A 17,560-nucleotide genomic window follows, 5' to 3' on the forward strand; every position below is an offset into this window, starting at 1 on the left:
TGCCCCTGCCTGCACTGCTGACACCTCCATCCCAGGCACAGGGCCTGGATGCCTCCTTGTCTGCCCCTGGCAGCCTGGCACAGCTCTGCAGGTGCCCGGGGACCTCATTGCCCTACACCACTGGGAGCAGCCCAGGTCCTGAGGGTTGCAGAGCTCCCAGCTCAGACTCTGTGAAAGCTGACAGTGAGCCATAGGGCAGGGGTGCTGCTTGGGGGGAGGAAAAAGGACAAGGTGGACCCCTGGACCAGGCATGCTGTGAGAGCCACAGCCCTTGCAAAATAAAAATAGGAAAGGTCATGGTTTGGCTCAGAGTCTGAGCACAGTGCCAGCTGTCTGTCCTGCTCCTGTATCAGCTTGGGGACCTGACCAGCTCAGCTCTGCCAACCCAGGGCAGAAGCTGGAGCAGGGGTGTCCCTCCCTGCCCAGGACTGCTAGAGCCCTTCTGGCTCCCAAGGTGCTGCTGCTCAGAGCCCACCACGGGCAAAGGGGAACAGGACAGAGTGCCATTCTGAACACCTGGGTCCACCCTGCCCCAACACTCACCATCCCCTCTCCCTTCTCTCCCTACTGCTGCTGGGACACCTGAGCAGAAGAAGATCATGATCATAATCTGCTGTGTGATCCTGGGCATCGTCATCGCCTCCACCTTCGGCGGCATTTTCGGCTAGCCTCCCCCCCAGGACTGTCTGTGTGCGATGGATGGAGCCGCGCGTGCCATGGGGCTGCAGCCACCCGGAGCGACCCGCGCAGCCCCGGAGCCTCCCAGCAGCATTTCAGTTTAATGCATGGTTGTTTGTGACGCTGTGTGTGCGGTGCGGTGCGTCTGTGTGGAGGGAGCTCCGGCCCCGGGGCGGGCGGGGGGCCGGCCCTGGTGATGGCTGCAAGGGGCACCCCGGCGGGGAACCCGAGCTCTCATCACTGCTCCAGGCTGGGGGGCTGGCTGGGACCGGCTGGGTGGGGGACAGGAGTGCCCGTGGGCGCTGCTGCTGCTCATCCTGTGATGGGCAGTGTGTGTTAGTGACAGGAGGAGGGAGGGAGAGAGGGATGATGGGGGTCAGGGGTCCTCGGGAGTGCCCAGTCCACCTCCCCAGCTTGCCCATCACCTCCAACTCTCATGTCTGTCGGCCGCATCTGTGCTTGCAAACACCTTCCCTCGGGCTGCTTCTCTCCGGGGCCCTTCCCCAGGGGTGTGCTCTGCCCAGCCCTGCCTGGCCAGTGACTGTCTGGCTCTGGGGCTCCATCCCTGCCACTCCTCCCCTCCCTACATGAGCCCTCACCCCAGTAGGGTGCCAAAGGCTGGTGGGTGCCTGATGGAGCGGTGTGGAATAAGGAGCTGCTGCTTGGGGCCATCACAGTAGCCTGGGGACAGGAATAGGGCACGTGGGGGCCAGTGAATTTCCCTGGCTGCTCATCCTGCAGCACAGCCTCAGGCAGTGCTCTCAGCCCTGGCACACGGTGCCCTGGCTCCTCTTGCACACAGGCTGGACTCTGCCTGCCGGGGTTTGGGGCTGTGGCTGATGTCCACAGCCCCTGGCAGCACTCACCTGCAAGCAGGGCCGCTCCAGCCTTGCTTTTTCATACCCATGGCTGGGGGTTAGAAGCAGTTGGGCTCTCTCCTGTTGTGGTGCCAGGAGCAGCCCTTGCTGCATCCAGCCCCCTGCCAGCCAGGAGCAGCAGCCTCCCTCCTCCTGTATCCAGTCAGGCTCTGAACAGGCCAGTGCCTGCCTGCCTGCCTGTTTGCCACCTCCTGGCACTGCTGCTCCTGGCACTGTGCCCTCCTACCCAGCCATCCAGTGAGGCACCTGCTCTCAGTGGGGAGCTGTGGGACAGCCTGGGTGCCCTGTGCCCTCTGCCGTGCCCATGACACAGATGCAGCTGCTGTAGGGGTCTCACTGGCAGCTCAGGGGGGTCCAGTTCTGCCACGGCCTGTTTCCCTCAGGCTAGGGACAGGGCTCTGCCCTCACCTTCCTCTGGAGACCCCAGGGCTCTGGCTGGCCTGTGCACATGCCAAAGCACCCCCAGAGGAGTCCCAAGTCACTGCCACTCTGGGACAGGGGCTGGCTGTCAGGTGCTGGTAGCAGAAAAGGGACACTTGATTGCAGCCAGTATTCCAGCCTCGGGCTGCGTTACCTCCCAGCTCCCACCAGCACCAGGGCAAGGCTGCTCCACAAGCTGGCAGGGTGCTGTGGCTCAGGCACTGGCTGTGTGTGGTGCCCTCTGGGTGCAGGGGAGAGGCAGAGGCTGCAGCCACAGGGTGCTGCCTGCCCCAGGGCCTGCCCTGACACAGCTCTGCCACTGTCACCCGAGGTCCCCCCCCACAGCCCCTTGCTGCATGCAGCTGTCTTGGGAAGTGGGTCCAGCCTGGTTCCCCACACTGCTCAGTCCAAGCCCCTCGGGGTGCAGCCATGGGAACACCCCAAACCAGAGCCCCCTTCTTTCACAGTCCCACAGCATGGATGTGAGCTCCAGCACTGCAGCCTGCAGGCACTGAAGGGCTTGGGGCACCAGGACCATGCAGGCAGGGCTAGGAGGCAGGCAAGGGCAGGGTCTCTGCTCCAGGGGGACACGTCTGGCTGCAGGAAAAGGGAGTGGCCATGCTTCTGTCCCTCAGCAACTCCCTGCCACTGCCATTTATGCTTACTCTGCCAGGCCAGCAAGAGCCCCAGGGCCCCTCCAGGAAGCAATAACACTGGGCAGGCAGGAAAACCCTCCTCCCAGGCTGCTGCCCTGCAGCCATGCTCCTGCCCTGCAGCCATGCCAACTGCTAGCACAAGGTGACTTTTTTTTCTTCCAGGCAGCGGCTTTAGTGGCACAAGCTCACCTGACATCAGGGCTGTGGCACCCCTATCAAGGCACAAGGCCAGGAACTGCCTCAAGGGGGCTTCTTGGCCCTTGCTCCTTGTTGGCACCACCACTGCCAGCAGCCCCCACAGCAGCAGGAGTCAGACGGGGCCAGTCAGGGCCGCTGGCACTTTGCTGGGATCCTGTGGGCAGCAGCAGTGCTGGGCTCCAGAGGCAGGGAGACGAGGAGCAGGCTGCCACTGCTGCCCCACAGGCAGGCTCACACTGTCCTCGCTGTGAGGGGAGGGTGTTTTGGTGCAATAATTACCCCTGCACTACGGGAAGCCCCATTGAGTTCCTTTTCACCTACCTGTTGTTGCATGTACAGACCAAATCACCAAGTGTGGTTGTGCTTTGGGAAGACGTTTCACCTTTTCTTTCCAGCCCCCAACCTGCACCCGCTTGTCCTTTGGGTTCCACCACCTCTGTTCCAGGTGCCACCTGCCCTCCCCATGCCGGGAGCGTGTTGATGCAGTATTCCATGAGCAGTGTGGGGCACGCACAGCTTGCACTCGAACTGGGGATTGGGTTTTTTTTGGGTTTTTTTTTTTGTAATTAATGTACTTGAAGGCTTTCCGAGCCCCCCGTGGAGTTCTACTGTTGCTGTACTGTGAGCTAAGTGTCCTTGTTTTCTATGTGGATCTTGACCCTGGCTTGCTCTGTCTCACTGGGCTGGATGACACTGTATGTTGCCTCTCTTCTCCTTCCCTCTTTCCCTTCCTGCTAGCATTCCTTTCTTCTCCCAAGGCTTTGGGTGCAAAACAGCTTCCCATTTTGTGGAATTTTTATGTAGAATAAACATTTGTAACTGTAAAGTTCTGGGTAGCACCTCTCCTTGTTTCAAGGGAAGGGAAGAGGTGATGGGGGGTCCAGTTAGCCCCAGCACCCTGGAAGCACTAAAGCAAATAGGATGGGCTTGGTGCCAAGCACCAACAGCAGTAAATAGCTACTGGAATAACACTTGAGTCAGGAGCAACTTTGTCCTCATGGAGCTACACCTTGACAGTGTGGCTCCTCTGCAGGCAGAGGGGAAGCTGGCAGGGAACAAGGTACCCTATTCCCACCTCAATATTCCCAGCACCAAGGGCAGGACGCAGGACACCAGCAAACACTTCCAACTCTTTGACTCTTTAGTGAGGAACTGGATATCACATCCTGGCTTACCTGGAGCTCAGCTGGCTCACTGCTCTCAGGAAGGTGAGTGATGGCACCGTAGAGCACTGCCCAGCAGCACTGCCAGAGCACTGTCTGCACCTTCACCAGGGAAACAGGGCTGGAAGCTTTGCTGTTCGACAGCACCTGAGCCAGTCTGTACCTTTAAGAGCCACAGTGACCAGTCCCAGCAAGTCCCCAGGCATGGGGTGCCATCTGTGCCATCCACAGGAGGCTCTCTGGAGGCACCCACATGCCACCTTCCATGGCAGCAGTGTCCAGAGCAGTTCAGAAGTGAGGACGGCGCTTCCGCCCCGTGTATTTCGTGTCTGCCCGCACCTCCCTGTGGGAAAAGCAGGGAACAGCTCAGCACCACCTGCAGGCACTCGGGAGGGGAAGGGAGCGGGTTTGTGGCAGGAGGCTGGGCAGGTGACAGCAGGTGACAGCCTCTGAGGCAGGACTCAGCTGGACTCACTTGCCCTGGCGGCGTCTGCGCTCCTTCTTCTCCAGGATCCAGTCCCGGCTTTTCTTCACAGACTTGCCCTTGACATTCCTGAACCGTGTCCTGTGGGGAGAGGGGACAGCCGCTGGAGAGGAACTGAGGTGTGGGGACACATTTCTCTGCCCCAGAGGATTGTCACCCAGAACTGGGTCACAGAAGTAGTGAGTTTCCCTCCCACCACCCCTGGGCAAGAGGCTCAGGCAGCACTGGGGCAGGTGGCCAAACTCCAGACACTGGAGGAGGAGGAGGAGGCTGATTCCAGCCCTGGCTGGGAGCTGAGGGATCCTGACCCATGAACTCCCCCAGGCCATACCCCGTGTCACACCAGCACCATGCTGCTCTCTGGGCTCTCAGGGCATTACAGGCTCATGCACAACCACCTCCCCCTTGTCTGCTCTACTCCAAACAAGGCAGGGTCAGGCTTCCTCCAATGTTCCCAGCTCTGCTACTGCCCTCGAAGACCAGACAGCCCTTAGACTGAGTGAGCAGAGAACAGCAATGTAAGAGGCAGGAAAACATGGCAGCCACAAGCTCCTTGCAGCCATGACAACTTTCCTCTGGTTTTTGTTCTGTCTCTCCCAATGGCTGCAAGAGAGGCTCCTCCCTGCACCACTGCTGTGGGAAGAGACAGGGCCAGCAGCAGAAACCCCCAGGACACAGCTAAGACCTGGACAGGAGAAAAAAGGGAATGCCAGGACTCAGGCACTGCAGCCTGCCTCCATGGCTCCATCATGAGCCCTGGAAACACTCCCTCTGCCACACCCTGGCATCAGCTGGAGAGCCCAGTGCAGGACAGAAAGCACACCTGACTGACTGCTCAGCTACAGCTCTAGGGTAAGCACGTACAGCCCCATGGAAGAGCCCTGAGAACTAACTAGTTTTGTTCCCCATGTTCCTTAGGAAGATAAAGCAGCTCTCTCCTGGGCTGCTGTGAGTTCTCCCTGTCCTTCCCCTCCTATTGATTCTCCCACAGCAGCAGTGTGGTCCCCAGTAAAGCTCAGCCCTCAAAGGCTCTTTGCAGGGAGAACCTGCAGCCTCACCCCCACAGGATACCTCTCATTGGTGAACTTTGCCTGGTGTGGCTCTTCACTGGCACACTCGGTACCAAGGCCCTGGAAAGCAAAATTGGGAAGTTGTGTCTCCTCTGGGCCAGGCACAGCCCTTCAAAACTAAGGGGAATGCAGGGATCTGCAAGGGGAAGGACCAGAGCAGGGACAAACTGGTCTTCCAGAAATCATGGCCAAAAAAGGCAGAGGTCAGAAGAACAGTTTAAAGAGGGAGGGGTTAGATTGGATATGGGAAGAAATTCTCCCCTGTGAAGGCAGTGATACCCTGGCACAGGTTGCCCAGAGCAGCTGTGGCTGCCCCATCCCTGGAAGTGCCCAAGGCCAGGTTGGACAGGGCTTGGAGCAGCCTGGGACAGTGGAAGGTGTCCCTGCCCATGGCAGGGGATTGGAATGAGGTGAGCTTTAAGGTCCCTTCCAACCCCAACCAGTCTGTGATGATATGAGAGCAGGGCTTGGTGACTGGCAGAAAATGAAGAAATGAAGTCACATCTGCACTCACAGAGCTGTTTGGCTCCCACACTGCCCACAGCTCCTCCACATCACCCAGGACAGCAGCTCTGCTGCCTCATGGAGGCCCTCACCTTTGGTAATGTGCCAGATGTCCCAACAAAGAGACAGAGGAAGAACCTGAAAGAACAAGAATAACGAGCATGAATGTGGGATTCAGCATGTGAGTCTCAGTCCTCAGGCACAGAGTCAGATCTAAGCTTTAACCTCTGTCCAGAACTGTATAATGGGAGAGAGAACAACTCAGGGGAAGGGGAAAACAAAAAACAAAACAAAACAAAACAAAACAAAACAAAAAAAAAAAAAAAGAAAAAAAAACACCAAAAAAACCACCAAAAAAAAAATATTATTGCCAAACCCAGGCTTCACCCCAAACACAGACAGAGATCCAGGACTCACTTCTTGGCTTTGGCACTGTTGGGGTAATCCACCACCATTCCCCCTGTAAATCCAGCTCTCATGGCTTGGGCAGTGATGAGCTCCAGCTGGGGAAAGCAGCAGGTGCAAAGTTAATGAGCAGCCATCCCCCAGGAAAGCCCAAGAGACCTCTGGGAGCACCACAGCAGGCTGGGCATTCCCAAGAGGGACTGCTCCTCCTCCTGCTAAGCTCTGCACCTATCTCCTGGTTCTGCACTCCCATCCACACACCAGTTCCCTGCCTTTGCTGTTTCTCCCTCCTCCTCAGTCTAGCTGGGTTAGCTGGCACAGCAGACTCTCCAGGAGAGGGATACCAGGCTGGATTTTCCAGATCTGAGTTAAGCCAGTCTTCAAACCCACACTCACATCCTGTCCCACCACTTTAATTTTAAGGCCCAGCCCAAGACAATCCATGAAATATGCATTTCCTCGAGCCAGGTCTCATAAGCTCTTGGAGATCTATTTCACACCTAAGATAGCACAGCTACCTTAGATGGCATAAAATCAGCAGGATGGCTTTTCTAGTAGTGTTGGAAACAAAAAGGTTTTAATAAAAGGCAAAATAACAAAACTTTTTACAGAGAAAAACCGAGCTAGGTGCAAGAGGGCCTCCTGCCCCTGGTGAAAGACCTCACAAAAGCCATTAGTTTCTTATTCTCTTCTTTTTCTAGTAAATTGCTTTGCCAGGACTTTTGGCTTTTGTCTAATTAGCTATTTTTAAGTTTGAGGTGAAGTCTTTTAAGTCTTATGAAATGTTTTTTGACTTAATTAAGAAGAAAAATTTCTACGCTTATTTCCTTTTTAAAGGGACAAAAAATAGTTTTGTCACTCCGTCATCAAAGAGCACATTCCTATAAATCTGTGGAGCAACAGAACCTGCACAAGGTATCCTCCTTACAGGTTATTTTATGGGCTCCTGAAGAGCTCTAGAAGTGGCAGGGGGGACAGAGACACTGCCTTGTAAGAACATGGTGCATTCAGAGCCCCAAAGAGGAAATGATTTCTCTGCCTGTACCCCTCCCAGCTGACTGATGGGCTGTACCTGCTCTGAGTTCTCGGGGTACAGCTGCAGCACAGCTCGGGATCCTCGGGCCTGCAGGAGACAGAGCTGATCACACACCTGCCCCAGTGCAGGCAACCCCTCTGCTCACCCAGCCCAGCCCCAGACACGAGCTCCCTCCTCCCCAAAACCTCCAGGACCAGGCTCCCAGGAGAGCTGCTCAGCCCACAGAGCCAGTGAGGCACAGGGGGAACACCAGCTAGCCCAGAATCACGAACTGTTAGGTTTGGAAAAGACCAAGACCATCAAGGCCAACCTTGATGAGAAGCAGCACCAGGCAGGAAGGCAGGCAGTGGCTGCTCCTGCCAGTCTGCTTCAGAGCAGTATTTACTCAAAACAACCTGACTTGAAGTATCTTGCTAAAAAGCAAAGCCATAAGAGCAGCAGAGCCGTGGCTGGTAGAGGGTGGCACTTACCAGGGCAGTGTAAAGAGTGGAGAAGAATCTGTAGAGGCGCTTGGGGGGGCTGTGTGACTTCTTGTCAGCATTACAGAGCCACTGCACTGCAGAAATACTGAGAGGGAAAAGGAGACCCTCAGGACAGTCATTGGCTCCTTCACAGAGCCTGCCACCTCCCTTTGAGCTGAATTCCTGCACTAGGCATGTGCTGGGCCTCAGGGAAATGAAATGATTTCATTTCCTCTGTGTTGCTCTGTTTTCTGTTTCACAGCTACACAAGCCCCTCTGGAGACTCACAAAACTTAACAAGGTGCATAAGTTAAAGGACAGGAGCATCACCAAGCACCCCCTTTAGTGCAAGTGCTCAAATCCTAGAATGACAGAATGCTTTGGGTTGCAAAGGACCCTAAAGCTCAGCTTGTTCCAGCCCTTGCCATGGGCAGGAACACCTCCCACTGTCCCAGGCTGCTCCAAGCCCTGTCCAACCTGGCCCTGGACACTTCCAGGGATCCAGGGGCAGCCACAGCTGCTCTGGGCAACCTGGAGGCATCACTGCCCTCACAGGGAAGAATTTCCTCTCTGTATCTCACCTAAATATTCCCCCTCTCAGCTTGAAGCCATTACTCCTGCTCCAAGCATCACAGTTCCTGAGCAGCACTGGAGAGCTCACCTGTGTGCCTTCCTGGCCAAGGAGGTTTTCCCAAAGAGCAATTTAAACCAGAGCTTTTGGCTTAGCAAAGGACAGCCCTTGCTTCTTCCCAGCTCTTCTCTAAGCAGCTAAGTCCCTCTGTCCCCTTCATCCCAAATCAAACCTTGATCCAGGGACTGACTTCTCTAAGCTATGCCACTTCATACTTTGTTCTCCTCCTTGGAGCAGGTCTCAGCCACCCTGTCAACATCCCCAGCTTTACTTTCTTCCCTTCAACAAAATTCCTAGCTCAGCAGCACAAAAGGACAGGCACCACCTGGGAAGCAGCTGTCACAAGCTGTTTCTACCATCCAGAGTTTTGGAGGTTTGTCCTGGAGTGACGGAGCCAAGGTGCATGGAGCAAAGAGAGTGGCTGGCAAGGCCAGTCCCTCTCCAGCTGGGGTTTACCAGGTGTGCACCATGGGGACTGTGACTGGGGGTGTCAGGAGAGCTCGCTTCAGGCACAGACTCACCTGATACAGCCATCAAACATGCCAGGCCTGAAGGGAATGCCATGCCCCACATCTGCAAGGAGAAGGTCTCCTTCCACCTCCCTCTCCACGGCCACATCTGCACAGAACACAGCACAGTTCAGGCAACCAGCTCCCACCCCTGGGGCCTCTGAGGGTCTCAGGGGAGGTTGTGCTCACCCAGCATGGCAGGGCTGATGTCCATGCCAATCCAGTAGTGACCCTCCTCAGAGATGTAATCCCCACTCAGCCCCGAGCCGCAGCTAGAGGGAGGAAGGAGAAAGTGCTGGGCTCATGGGGCTGCTCTGAAGCTGTGCTGGCCACACACACCCGACGTTACAGCAGCCCGTCCCTCCTATTCAGCCCACAAAAGGCACTGGGACATGGCCACTCCCTTGCCCATGCACCCCTCCAGGCCCAGCTGTGCCATAGCCCGAGCAGAGCCCCGCTCACCCCACATCCAGGAGGAGGCACGCACGGTCCTCGGGCAGCCCCAGCAGCTCCACAGCCCGCTCCGACATCTGCGACTGGATCTCCACCACGCGGGAGCTGCGGCACAGCACAGCGTGGGCAACGGGCGACATCCCCCGCACTGCGAGACCCCGCACTGCCCACGGCAGGACCCGAGCAGCCCTCGCCCCCGCCAGGATCCGAACTTGCCCCTCACTCCCGCCGCTGCCGGAGACCCCGGCTTCCCGGCAGGGTCCCCAGAGCTCCCGGCAGGGCCCAGGACCAACCCCCAACCCTCCGTGGGTGCCCCGTTGCCCGCCCCGTGCCGACCCCCTCCCCGCCCCACGAGACCCGCAGCGCCGGTCCCGCCGTACTTCTGGGTGTACTTCCGTGCCTCGGCCTCATCGTAGAACTGCAACGAGAGAGCGGCGGGCGCGGTGAGGCCCGGCCCCCTCAGGCGTGCCCGGTTCCCCCCAGGCGTGCCCAGCCCCCGGTTCCCCCCAGGCGTGCCCGGTCGCCTCCATCGCCGCTCACCAGCTCGGGCGGCCCGCGGTGCTCGGGCCGGCGGCCACTGCCCGCCATGCTGCGGCTCCGTGACGTCACTTCTCCGCGACTGCGCAGGACCCGCCCAGTGGGTGCTGTGCCTGTATACGTCACTTTTCCGCGACTCTGTGTGCAACGTTGCTCCTCCCTCCGGTGACGTCACTGGTCCGCGCCGCGGCGCGCATCATGGCGGCGGGCGGACGCTGAGGCCGCCATGGGCCCGGCGGTGCTCGGGCGGCTGCGGCCGCTCCTCCCCGCGGCACCGCGGCCCGGCTGTGTCCCGCCGCCCTCCCGGGCCGCGCAGACAAGCGGTGCTGGAGCCCCGCGGGCGCGCCGCGATCTCTACGAGGTACTGGGCGTCCCGTCCACGGCGACGGCGGCGCAGATCAAGACGGCGTACTACGAGCAGTCCTTCCGCTACCACCCCGACCGCAACGCCGGCAGCGCGGCCGCGGCCGCTCGCTTCGCCGCCGTCAGCGAGGCGTACCGGGTGCTGGGCAGCGCCGCGCTCCGCCGCAAGTACGACCGCGGGCTGCTGAGCGCCGCGGAGCTGCGCGACGCTCCCCGGCCCTCGGGCCGCCCGCCCGCCGCCGCCCCGCCGCCGCCCCGCGCCCCCGCCTCCCGCCCGGGGCCCGTCCCGACTCCCTTCGACTTCGACGCCTTCTACCGCGCGCACTACGGGGAGCAGCTGCAGCGGGAGCAGCTGCTGCGGGCGCGGCGGGAGCAGCTGCGCCTCCGGCGGGAGGAGTTCGCGGCACAGGGACGCCTCCGGGCCCTTTCGGATCTCTCCTTGGGGCTCTTCTTCTTCCTGGGCGTTGCTCTCATCTACGGCCTCAAGTGACGGCGAGGCGGCCCCCGGGGTGCCCCCCCCAGCTGCACGGTGTCACCGGGGGCTGGCAGCGGGCTGGGGGTGTGCCCTGCACCACCCTGCATCTGCTGTTCGGGCTGTGACATTGCACCCTGCCAGTGTGACCTTCAGACACAGTGCCCTGGCTGGCACGGGATGTGCCCTCTGGATGCCCTCTGGGGGCACAGCCTGGGCCAGGCTGCTCAGGGTGACCTTGCAGGGGTGGTGCAGATGCTCTGCAGGCTCTTGATGTGCCCCCTCAGCCAACACCACCTGCACAGTGCCTGGCAGGTGAGCACAGTCCTGGACTCTGGACTGGGATGTGTCCCCTCCTTGGCACAGCTGTGTGACCCTGGGTGCCTGCAGAGATTAAAGGCTGTCACAGGTGCCTGGTGCTGTGTGTGTTCAAGGCTGCTCATGCTCAGCTGTGCCTCTGGTTCCTGCTGCTGCCAGGCCTGTGCTGTCACAGCTGCTGGTACCACATCTCTGGAGCTCCTCATGTCCCAGCTGCATCACCCTGTGAGAATGGCAGGTAGAGGGGTCTTAGATCAGACCTGAAAAATGCAACCTGAGCCCGTGGCCTGGTCAGTGTGTGACATTGCCTGGAGGTGTGTGACAGCACTTTGGTGTCTGCAGTCCTCTGTCCTGCCTGGGGCCTGCCAGGACCTTCACACCACCCCTCCCTCTGAGGATGTTGGCTGTGGTGCACCTGTGAGCAGCCAGTGCTGTTCTCTGTGTCTTACACGTGTCTGAGCATCATTTGCACAAGAGTATTTGCCTCTTTTAATACTGAAGTGTTTTAAGAACTGAAGATTGTGTTTCTGAGAACCTTTTCTCTCTCCTTGGGTGAAGGTTCACCTGTGCTATGCTGCTGCTGCCTGGAGGGAGAGAAGCTTCCTGGCCATGGCCTGAGTGTGCCAAGCACTGTGTGGGACACTGGGTTTGCTGTCAGTGGGGTGAGCAGGAGCCCAAGCCTTGTTCCCCCATCTCCCAGAGCCTGGGGTGTGTTTTGTCCCAGCACAAGAATGTTAAAAGTGAATGCCCTGTGTCTGCAGTGTGCATTTCTGTGATGCTGCTCAGAGCCTGGGGCACTGCAGGGACACCCTGCCTGCAGCCTGCATAGCAGGGGCAAGATGCAGGCTGGGCAGGCAGTGGGGAAAGCCAGACAGGCTCTGAGAGAGCTAGAAGAGTCTGAAGCCAAGCCAAAAGCTAAATCCAGCACACTGGACATGCCACAGCAGGAAACAAGCACCAGGAGGCTGCAGTTGGAGGAACCAGGCTGTCCCCTGGGGGATGGGGAACAGCAGCCCTGCACTCCCCATCCACTGGGTGATACTGAGGAAAGGAGCAGCAGGGCCTGGGATGGAGCAGGCTGAGAGCTCAGGCCTCCTGTCACTCTGTCCAGTGAGGGCTGCTGGAATGGGGGAGGTGGGTGAGGAATGACAGAGGGCACGGTGGCCCCTGAGGGGATGAGGAAGGTGGACACAAGTTCAGGCTGATGTGACCAGTGGCTGCCAGGCTGGGAGCAAGCCCAGCTGGCCATAGGGAATAACTCTCCATGGGGTGAGGGCTTTGCTGCTGGCACGAGGCATCTCTGGGCACCTTCCCCATGTGCAGGGCCAAACTGGTCCTTGGCACCTGTCCTGCTTGTGCAGGATTGCTCAGGATTGCTCTCTGCCTGCTCTCAGCAGCCTTGTGCCACCTCCAGCTGCTCACTAGAGGCTGCTGCATGCTGGGACTAAGCTCAGCCCAGGGGCAGCGTGAGCTTTCCAGGGTCCTCCCTGGATGCCAGTCTGTCCCTTCACCTGGGATCACAGCACTGGGATGTCACAGTGGGACACAGGAGCCTGGTCTGCCCTGCTACAGAGGGGAACTCTGGAGTTGTGGCTCTGGCACCTGCTGATACATTTTCATGCTCATCTTCATTCTGTAAACAAATCACTCAAAAGATCAGAGATAGCTTTTTGGGCAGGATTTGGCAGGAAGCATTACCTTCCAGGCTGGAAAAGCCAGCAGTGTCCATGGCACTAGGGAGCACTCCTGTGGCTCCCACCCAAACAGGGGGGTTGGAGTTCCTGCTGCTTCCTCTTTTCTTCCTCCTCAGGTCTCCGTGATGTATCTTGAAGATTAAAGACATCCAGCCATCAATTGGTGACAAAATGACACATCTTTCTTTTGGTGGGCCCGGGTGGTAAATATTCCTTGCACTTGCTGGAAAGCAGGGCTGGGGGGCAGGCAGGTGTTTCACATCCTGACTTCAGCCAGTGAAGAGCAGGGCAGGGGGGGAGTTCTGTCTGCCCTGCTGGGAAGGGTGGGCATGCAGCCTGCAGTCAGCAGGGCAGGGTGGCCTCTCTGGAGGTCCTGTTCTGTGCTGCCTGACACCCAGGGGTGGCTGTGCCCTGGTGACACCCCCCAAGCTCTGCCCTCACCTGCTGCCTGGACAGAGGAGGGTGCCCTAAACTCTGCAGTGTCACCTTTGCCCTAGTCAGGCCTGACTGCTCCTCTGCTCTGGGAAGGATTTCAGGAGCTTGGGCAGCAAGTGGCTGGAGCTGGTCCAAATGCCCAGCCTGCCTCCCAGCACCCAGCATAACACTGTTCTGCCCCATTTTCTCCCTGTGTCAACACTGTCATGGTATTCTTGCTGTTCCCCAGTTGTTTCCTTGATGGAGAGGTGCCAGGAGAACTGAGCACAGCCTGTGAGGGTGCCAGGGGTGGGTGATGCCAGGGCTGTGAGCTGGACAGGGTTGGAAGGTAAAGGATAGGATAAAGATGGAAGGAAGTATATAGGAGGATAAAGCTCAGTAATTCCCTGTGGCCTTTACATCTCAGGAGCCAGGATGCATCCCTGGGGACACTGACACACAGAGGGTGTTTCCTGTGAGAACAGGAGCCCCCCTTCCTGCAGCTGGGGCAAGGCAGCCATCAGCAGAGTCACAGCAGGGAACAGCTGTGAGCTCCCAGGTCCTTTTCCTGCTTTGGGGATGTGTCCAGGCCCTGCAGCACAGCTCAGGAGCAGCAGCTGATCTGTCCACAGCCCCTCCTGGCCCAGGTGAGGTGGCAGTTTCAGCTGGGGTCTTAGACATGAGCATCCTGAGGACTTTGCTGGGAGGAGTGTGATGTTCCCAGCAGGGATTTCTTCCTCCTCAGTCTCCAGCCCACTGGGTCCATTCTTACAGATATTCGAGCACATCCTACCCCTCCCTTCCTTGCCCTGTGGCTCCACATTTCACTTTCCTGCAAGTGATGTATGTGTCCATGCATGTTGGATGCTTGTCCTTTGCTCTCTTGTCCTTTGCACCAGGTTTTGCCAGCTGTGTGTCACCTAAAGGAACTGTCTGAGGGTGAGTTGCTGGTGGGGCCTCATCCATCCCATGCCTACCCATCCAGGCCTGCACTGCTCTACCCTGCACCTTCACCCCAGAGGATGTTTTGGTGTTGCTCATTCCTGCCCAGCAGACATCAAAGGAAGCACCAAAATCTGAGTAGTTAACAGATGGGAACTGGACGCTGTGGCAAGCTAAGGAAATCTAAGGCTCCAGGGAAACAAACCAGCTGGATGGAGCCTGATGGCCTCAGTGCTGAGACCCTCCAAGCTCAGTGCAGAGCCCACTCCCCACCTCTGGCCCAGCCCCTTTTCATGGCTGACCCCCATAACTGCAGGCTTGGGGTGCTGAGCTGCCCCCTCAGCTGGTGGGTGCTGGGAGGGTGGGGTCTCAGGGCCTCCTCCTGGAGCTGGCCTGCTCTTTGGAAAGGAAGGGGTCAAACCTGGCTGCTGGCAGAGCTTTGCTTGTGAGGGGCAGGAGCAGGGAGCTGCAGGCTGGGGAGCAGAGTCCTGAGCAGCAGTGAAGGGTGGCCACCAGCCTCCTCCCCCCAAAAGGGGCTGGCCTGGCAGGGATGGGGGTGAGGGGACAGCCCCTGGGACAGCCCCAGCCCTCACCTGAGTGGGCAGAGCTCTGCGCCCCAGGGCTGCTGCTGGTGCTTCTGCCCTCCCAGGGAAGGACTGCTACGGTTGGCAGCACCTGAGGATAGGGGCAGCTCCCCCTCCCTTCAGCAGCATCCCCTGAGGCCACTCCTTGGTTAATAGAGTTAATTGTTAATAGACAATTAACAGCCCCGTGCCTACTCCAGGGGCCCCAGCTGGGGCACACTGGTCCTAGCCCAGGTTTGTACCCCTTTTGCACCCCTTTGCCTGGGGGTTGTGGCTCAGGGGATTCCCCAGAGGAGTGGGGGGCACCCCTCTCCTCCCAGCTGTTGTGGCTCTCCAGGGCTGGGGCTGCTCCTTATCCAGCCTGGAGCCAGGGATGGGGGGCACCCCCAGCTCCCTGCCCAGCTCTGGCTGCACCCCAGCTGGCAGGGGGCTGGACTGGCCCAGCAGAAATGAATGCAGGTGCACACCCAGTGGCAGCCCCTCCTCCTCCTCCTCCCCAGGGTGAGCAGCAGCACCTTTACCCTCCTTGACTTCATCGTGCAGGGCAGGGACAGGCAGGGAGGGGCACAGGGCAGGCAGGAGGGGCAGAGGGGGTCACCCTGTCCACTGTCAGCCCCTGCCTGTGAGCCAGTGTCCCCACCTGCCCTGTGTCCCCAGTCCCAGCTGGCCTGTGGAGGGCCTGGAGCTGTTGGTGGCAGTGGGCAGGCAGATACCCCTCAATCCCCAGGGATACAGGGTGCACCCCCTGCCAGGATCACCACAGCTGGGGTGTGCAGCCACCCACTGGGGCCAGCCAGTGTGTGCCCCAAACTGGACAGGACCAGCTGAAGGGTGGCAGGAACCTCCCCAGGGCAGGGGCTCACCTGGCTTGGCAGCTTCCTCCCCCCTGAAGTGGGGTGGTGACCAGCCCAGTAGGACCCTGGATTGCCAAGGCCTGCCCAGTGCTTCCTGAACTTCCTGGGGTGCTGCAGGGCTCCTATGGACTGACAGAGAGACAGACAGACAGACCATGGCTGCAGAGCTTACCTTGGTGCTGAGACTGTCACTTCTAGTGCTGCAGCTCTCACGGACACACACTCACCTCGCCCAGGCTGCAGGGGCAGCTGCTCACCCTGAGAGTCCTCACTCATGGGGCCACTGGGGTGACTCAGGAGCTGCAAGGGACCAGGGACTTTTGTCCTGTGGCAGACCCATCCAGCCTGGGGCTGCCTAGCCCAGGGGAGCTGTGCAGGGCAGGCACTGCCTGGGGAGATGTACTGTGGGGTCTGGCTGGTTTTTGGGTGGCTTTGCTGCTTGTGCACCATCTGATGCCTCAGTGCTGTGCCTGGTCCCCTGTGGCAGGGCAGTGACAGCCCACCAGCACTGCCTGTGGCTGAGCAGGCAGGTGAGCACAGAGCTTGGCTGGCAAACAGGCCTTTCACTGCCAGGCTGAGCCCAAAGTGGACTCAGGAAAGCAGCAGGTGCTTTGTGAAACTCCAGATATTCCAGTGACTACCACCTCCTCACATGCCAGTAAAGGCACAGTGGCTGGTCCCCTATTTATCCAAGTTTTAAACCTGCTTTAACTGGTAATACTGGAATATTAGCCATAAATGAGGGCTGAGGTTTGGCATAAGGCCAGGTAGCCTCGGTGGGGGAGGGTGATCAGACCCTGCAAGCTAATGACCTGTCTTTTGGGGCCTTCTGCTGCTTGGAATAACTTCCAAGCAGTCTACACAGCAGGGGCAAGATGCAGGTTGGGCAGGCAGTGGGGAAAGAGGAAAAGAATTATACAGAGCCAGACAGGCTCTGAGAGCACTAGAAGAGTCTGAAGCCAAGCCAAAAGGTAAATCCAGCACAGTGGACATGCCACAGCAGGAAACAAGCACCAGGAGGCTGCAGCTGGAGGAACCAGGCTGTCCCCTGGGGGATGGGGAACAGCAGCCCTGCACTCCCCATCCACTGGGTGATACTGAGGAAAGGAGCAGCAGGGCCTGGGATGGAGCAGGCTGAGAGCTCAGGCCTCCTGTCACTCTGTCCAGTGAGGGCTGCTGGAATGGGGGAGGTGGGTGAGGAATGACAGAGGGCACGGTGGCCCCTGAGGGGATGAGGAAGGTGGACACAAGTTCAGGCTGATGTGACCAGTGGCTGCCAGGCTGGGAGCAAGCCCAGCTGGCCATAGGGAATAACTCTCCATGGGGTGAGGGCTTTGCTGGTGGCACGAGGCATCTCTGGGCACCTTCCCCATGTGCAGGGCCAAACTGGTCCTTGGCACCTCTCTTGAGGGAAACACACACTCATGGCAGGCTCTGCACCCCTTGCAGGAGCTCTCAACTTCCCCAGGGAAGTGAAGTCCTGAGACAAGTGCAAAGGAAAGGTCTGGGGCTCCTCAGGCTGGAGGGCTCTCCTTGGCTGCCAGTCACCTCCAAGCCTGGCAAGTGCTCCCTGGTAACCCTTTCCTGCCTCATCCTGCTGTTCATAGCCAGAGCAAAGGGCAGAGCATGGAAAGAGCACACACAGAGCATGGAAAGAGGCTTTATTTAAGAAGCATGTGGCACACCCAGCGCTCCTGTGCCTTTTCCCTGCTATCCCTCCCAGCTAAGCCCACTAACACCCCTACGAGCCACCCACTCCCACTTCCTTTCCCCATTCCTCCTGCTGGTGATGCAGAGCCCTCCCCCCAGCAGCTCCCAAATGCAGAACCCTCTGCC

At 58.9% G+C, this 17,560-nt stretch overlaps 3 protein-coding genes and 1 non-coding gene across 7 annotated transcripts in view; 2 read left to right on the plus strand and 2 right to left on the minus strand.

Annotated features, from left to right (window-relative positions):
• STX1A (syntaxin 1A) overlaps positions 1-3,656 on the plus strand; it is a 74,518-nt gene extending 70,862 nt beyond the window's left edge. For both annotated transcript variants that reach the window (XR_009489136.1, XM_059865671.1), the window contains exon 10: positions 591-3,656. Coding sequence is in view for 1 of the 2 variants with exons in the window: in XM_059865671.1 (XP_059721654.1) it covers positions 591-668 (78 nt within the window). In the remaining variant the exon portion in view is untranslated. The remainder of the gene's footprint in view (positions 1-590) is intronic.
• Positions 3,657-3,953: 297 nt separating this feature from the next.
• Positions 3,954-10,232, minus strand: BUD23 (BUD23 rRNA methyltransferase and ribosome maturation factor). 3 transcript variants are annotated; one of them, XM_059865673.1, is made up of 12 exons: positions 10,087-10,231; positions 9,927-9,964; positions 9,556-9,651; positions 9,283-9,365; positions 9,106-9,202; positions 7,963-8,059; positions 7,529-7,579; positions 6,469-6,554; positions 6,144-6,189; positions 5,549-5,607; positions 4,469-4,558; positions 3,954-4,336 (listed from the first exon to the last, which is right to left on the minus strand). In XM_059865673.1, exons 1-12 carry the CDS (start codon positions 10,132-10,134, stop codon positions 4,282-4,284), a joined length of 846 nt encoding a protein of 281 aa, XP_059721656.1. In that variant the 5' UTR covers positions 10,135-10,231; the 3' UTR covers positions 3,954-4,281. The 3 variants fall into 3 exon arrangements, with proteins under 3 accessions (XP_059721656.1, XP_059721657.1, XP_059721658.1); XM_059865674.1 differs by lacking the exon at positions 9,556-9,651 and having other exon boundaries at positions 10,087-10,232; XM_059865675.1 differs by lacking the exon at positions 9,927-9,964 and having other exon boundaries at positions 10,087-10,182.
• On the minus strand, positions 4,992-5,124 carry LOC132337632 (small Cajal body-specific RNA 20). The gene has a single exon (XR_009489227.1). It is a non-coding gene; the product is annotated as a small Cajal body-specific RNA 20 (non-coding RNA).
• A 29-nt stretch (positions 10,233-10,261) lies between the features above and the next one.
• DNAJC30 (DnaJ heat shock protein family (Hsp40) member C30) lies at positions 10,262-13,090 on the plus strand. The gene has a single exon (XM_059865676.1). The coding sequence runs from the start codon at positions 10,310-10,312 to the stop codon at positions 10,934-10,936; it is 627 nt and encodes a 208-aa protein (XP_059721659.1). The 5' UTR covers positions 10,262-10,309; the 3' UTR covers positions 10,937-13,090.
• Positions 13,091-17,560: the final 4,470 nt, after the last annotated feature.

Source organism: Haemorhous mexicanus, chromosome 22 (assembly GCF_027477595.1).
Source record: "Haemorhous mexicanus isolate bHaeMex1 chromosome 22, bHaeMex1.pri, whole genome shotgun sequence".
Taxonomy (NCBI): Eukaryota; Metazoa; Chordata; class Aves; order Passeriformes; family Fringillidae; genus Haemorhous; species Haemorhous mexicanus.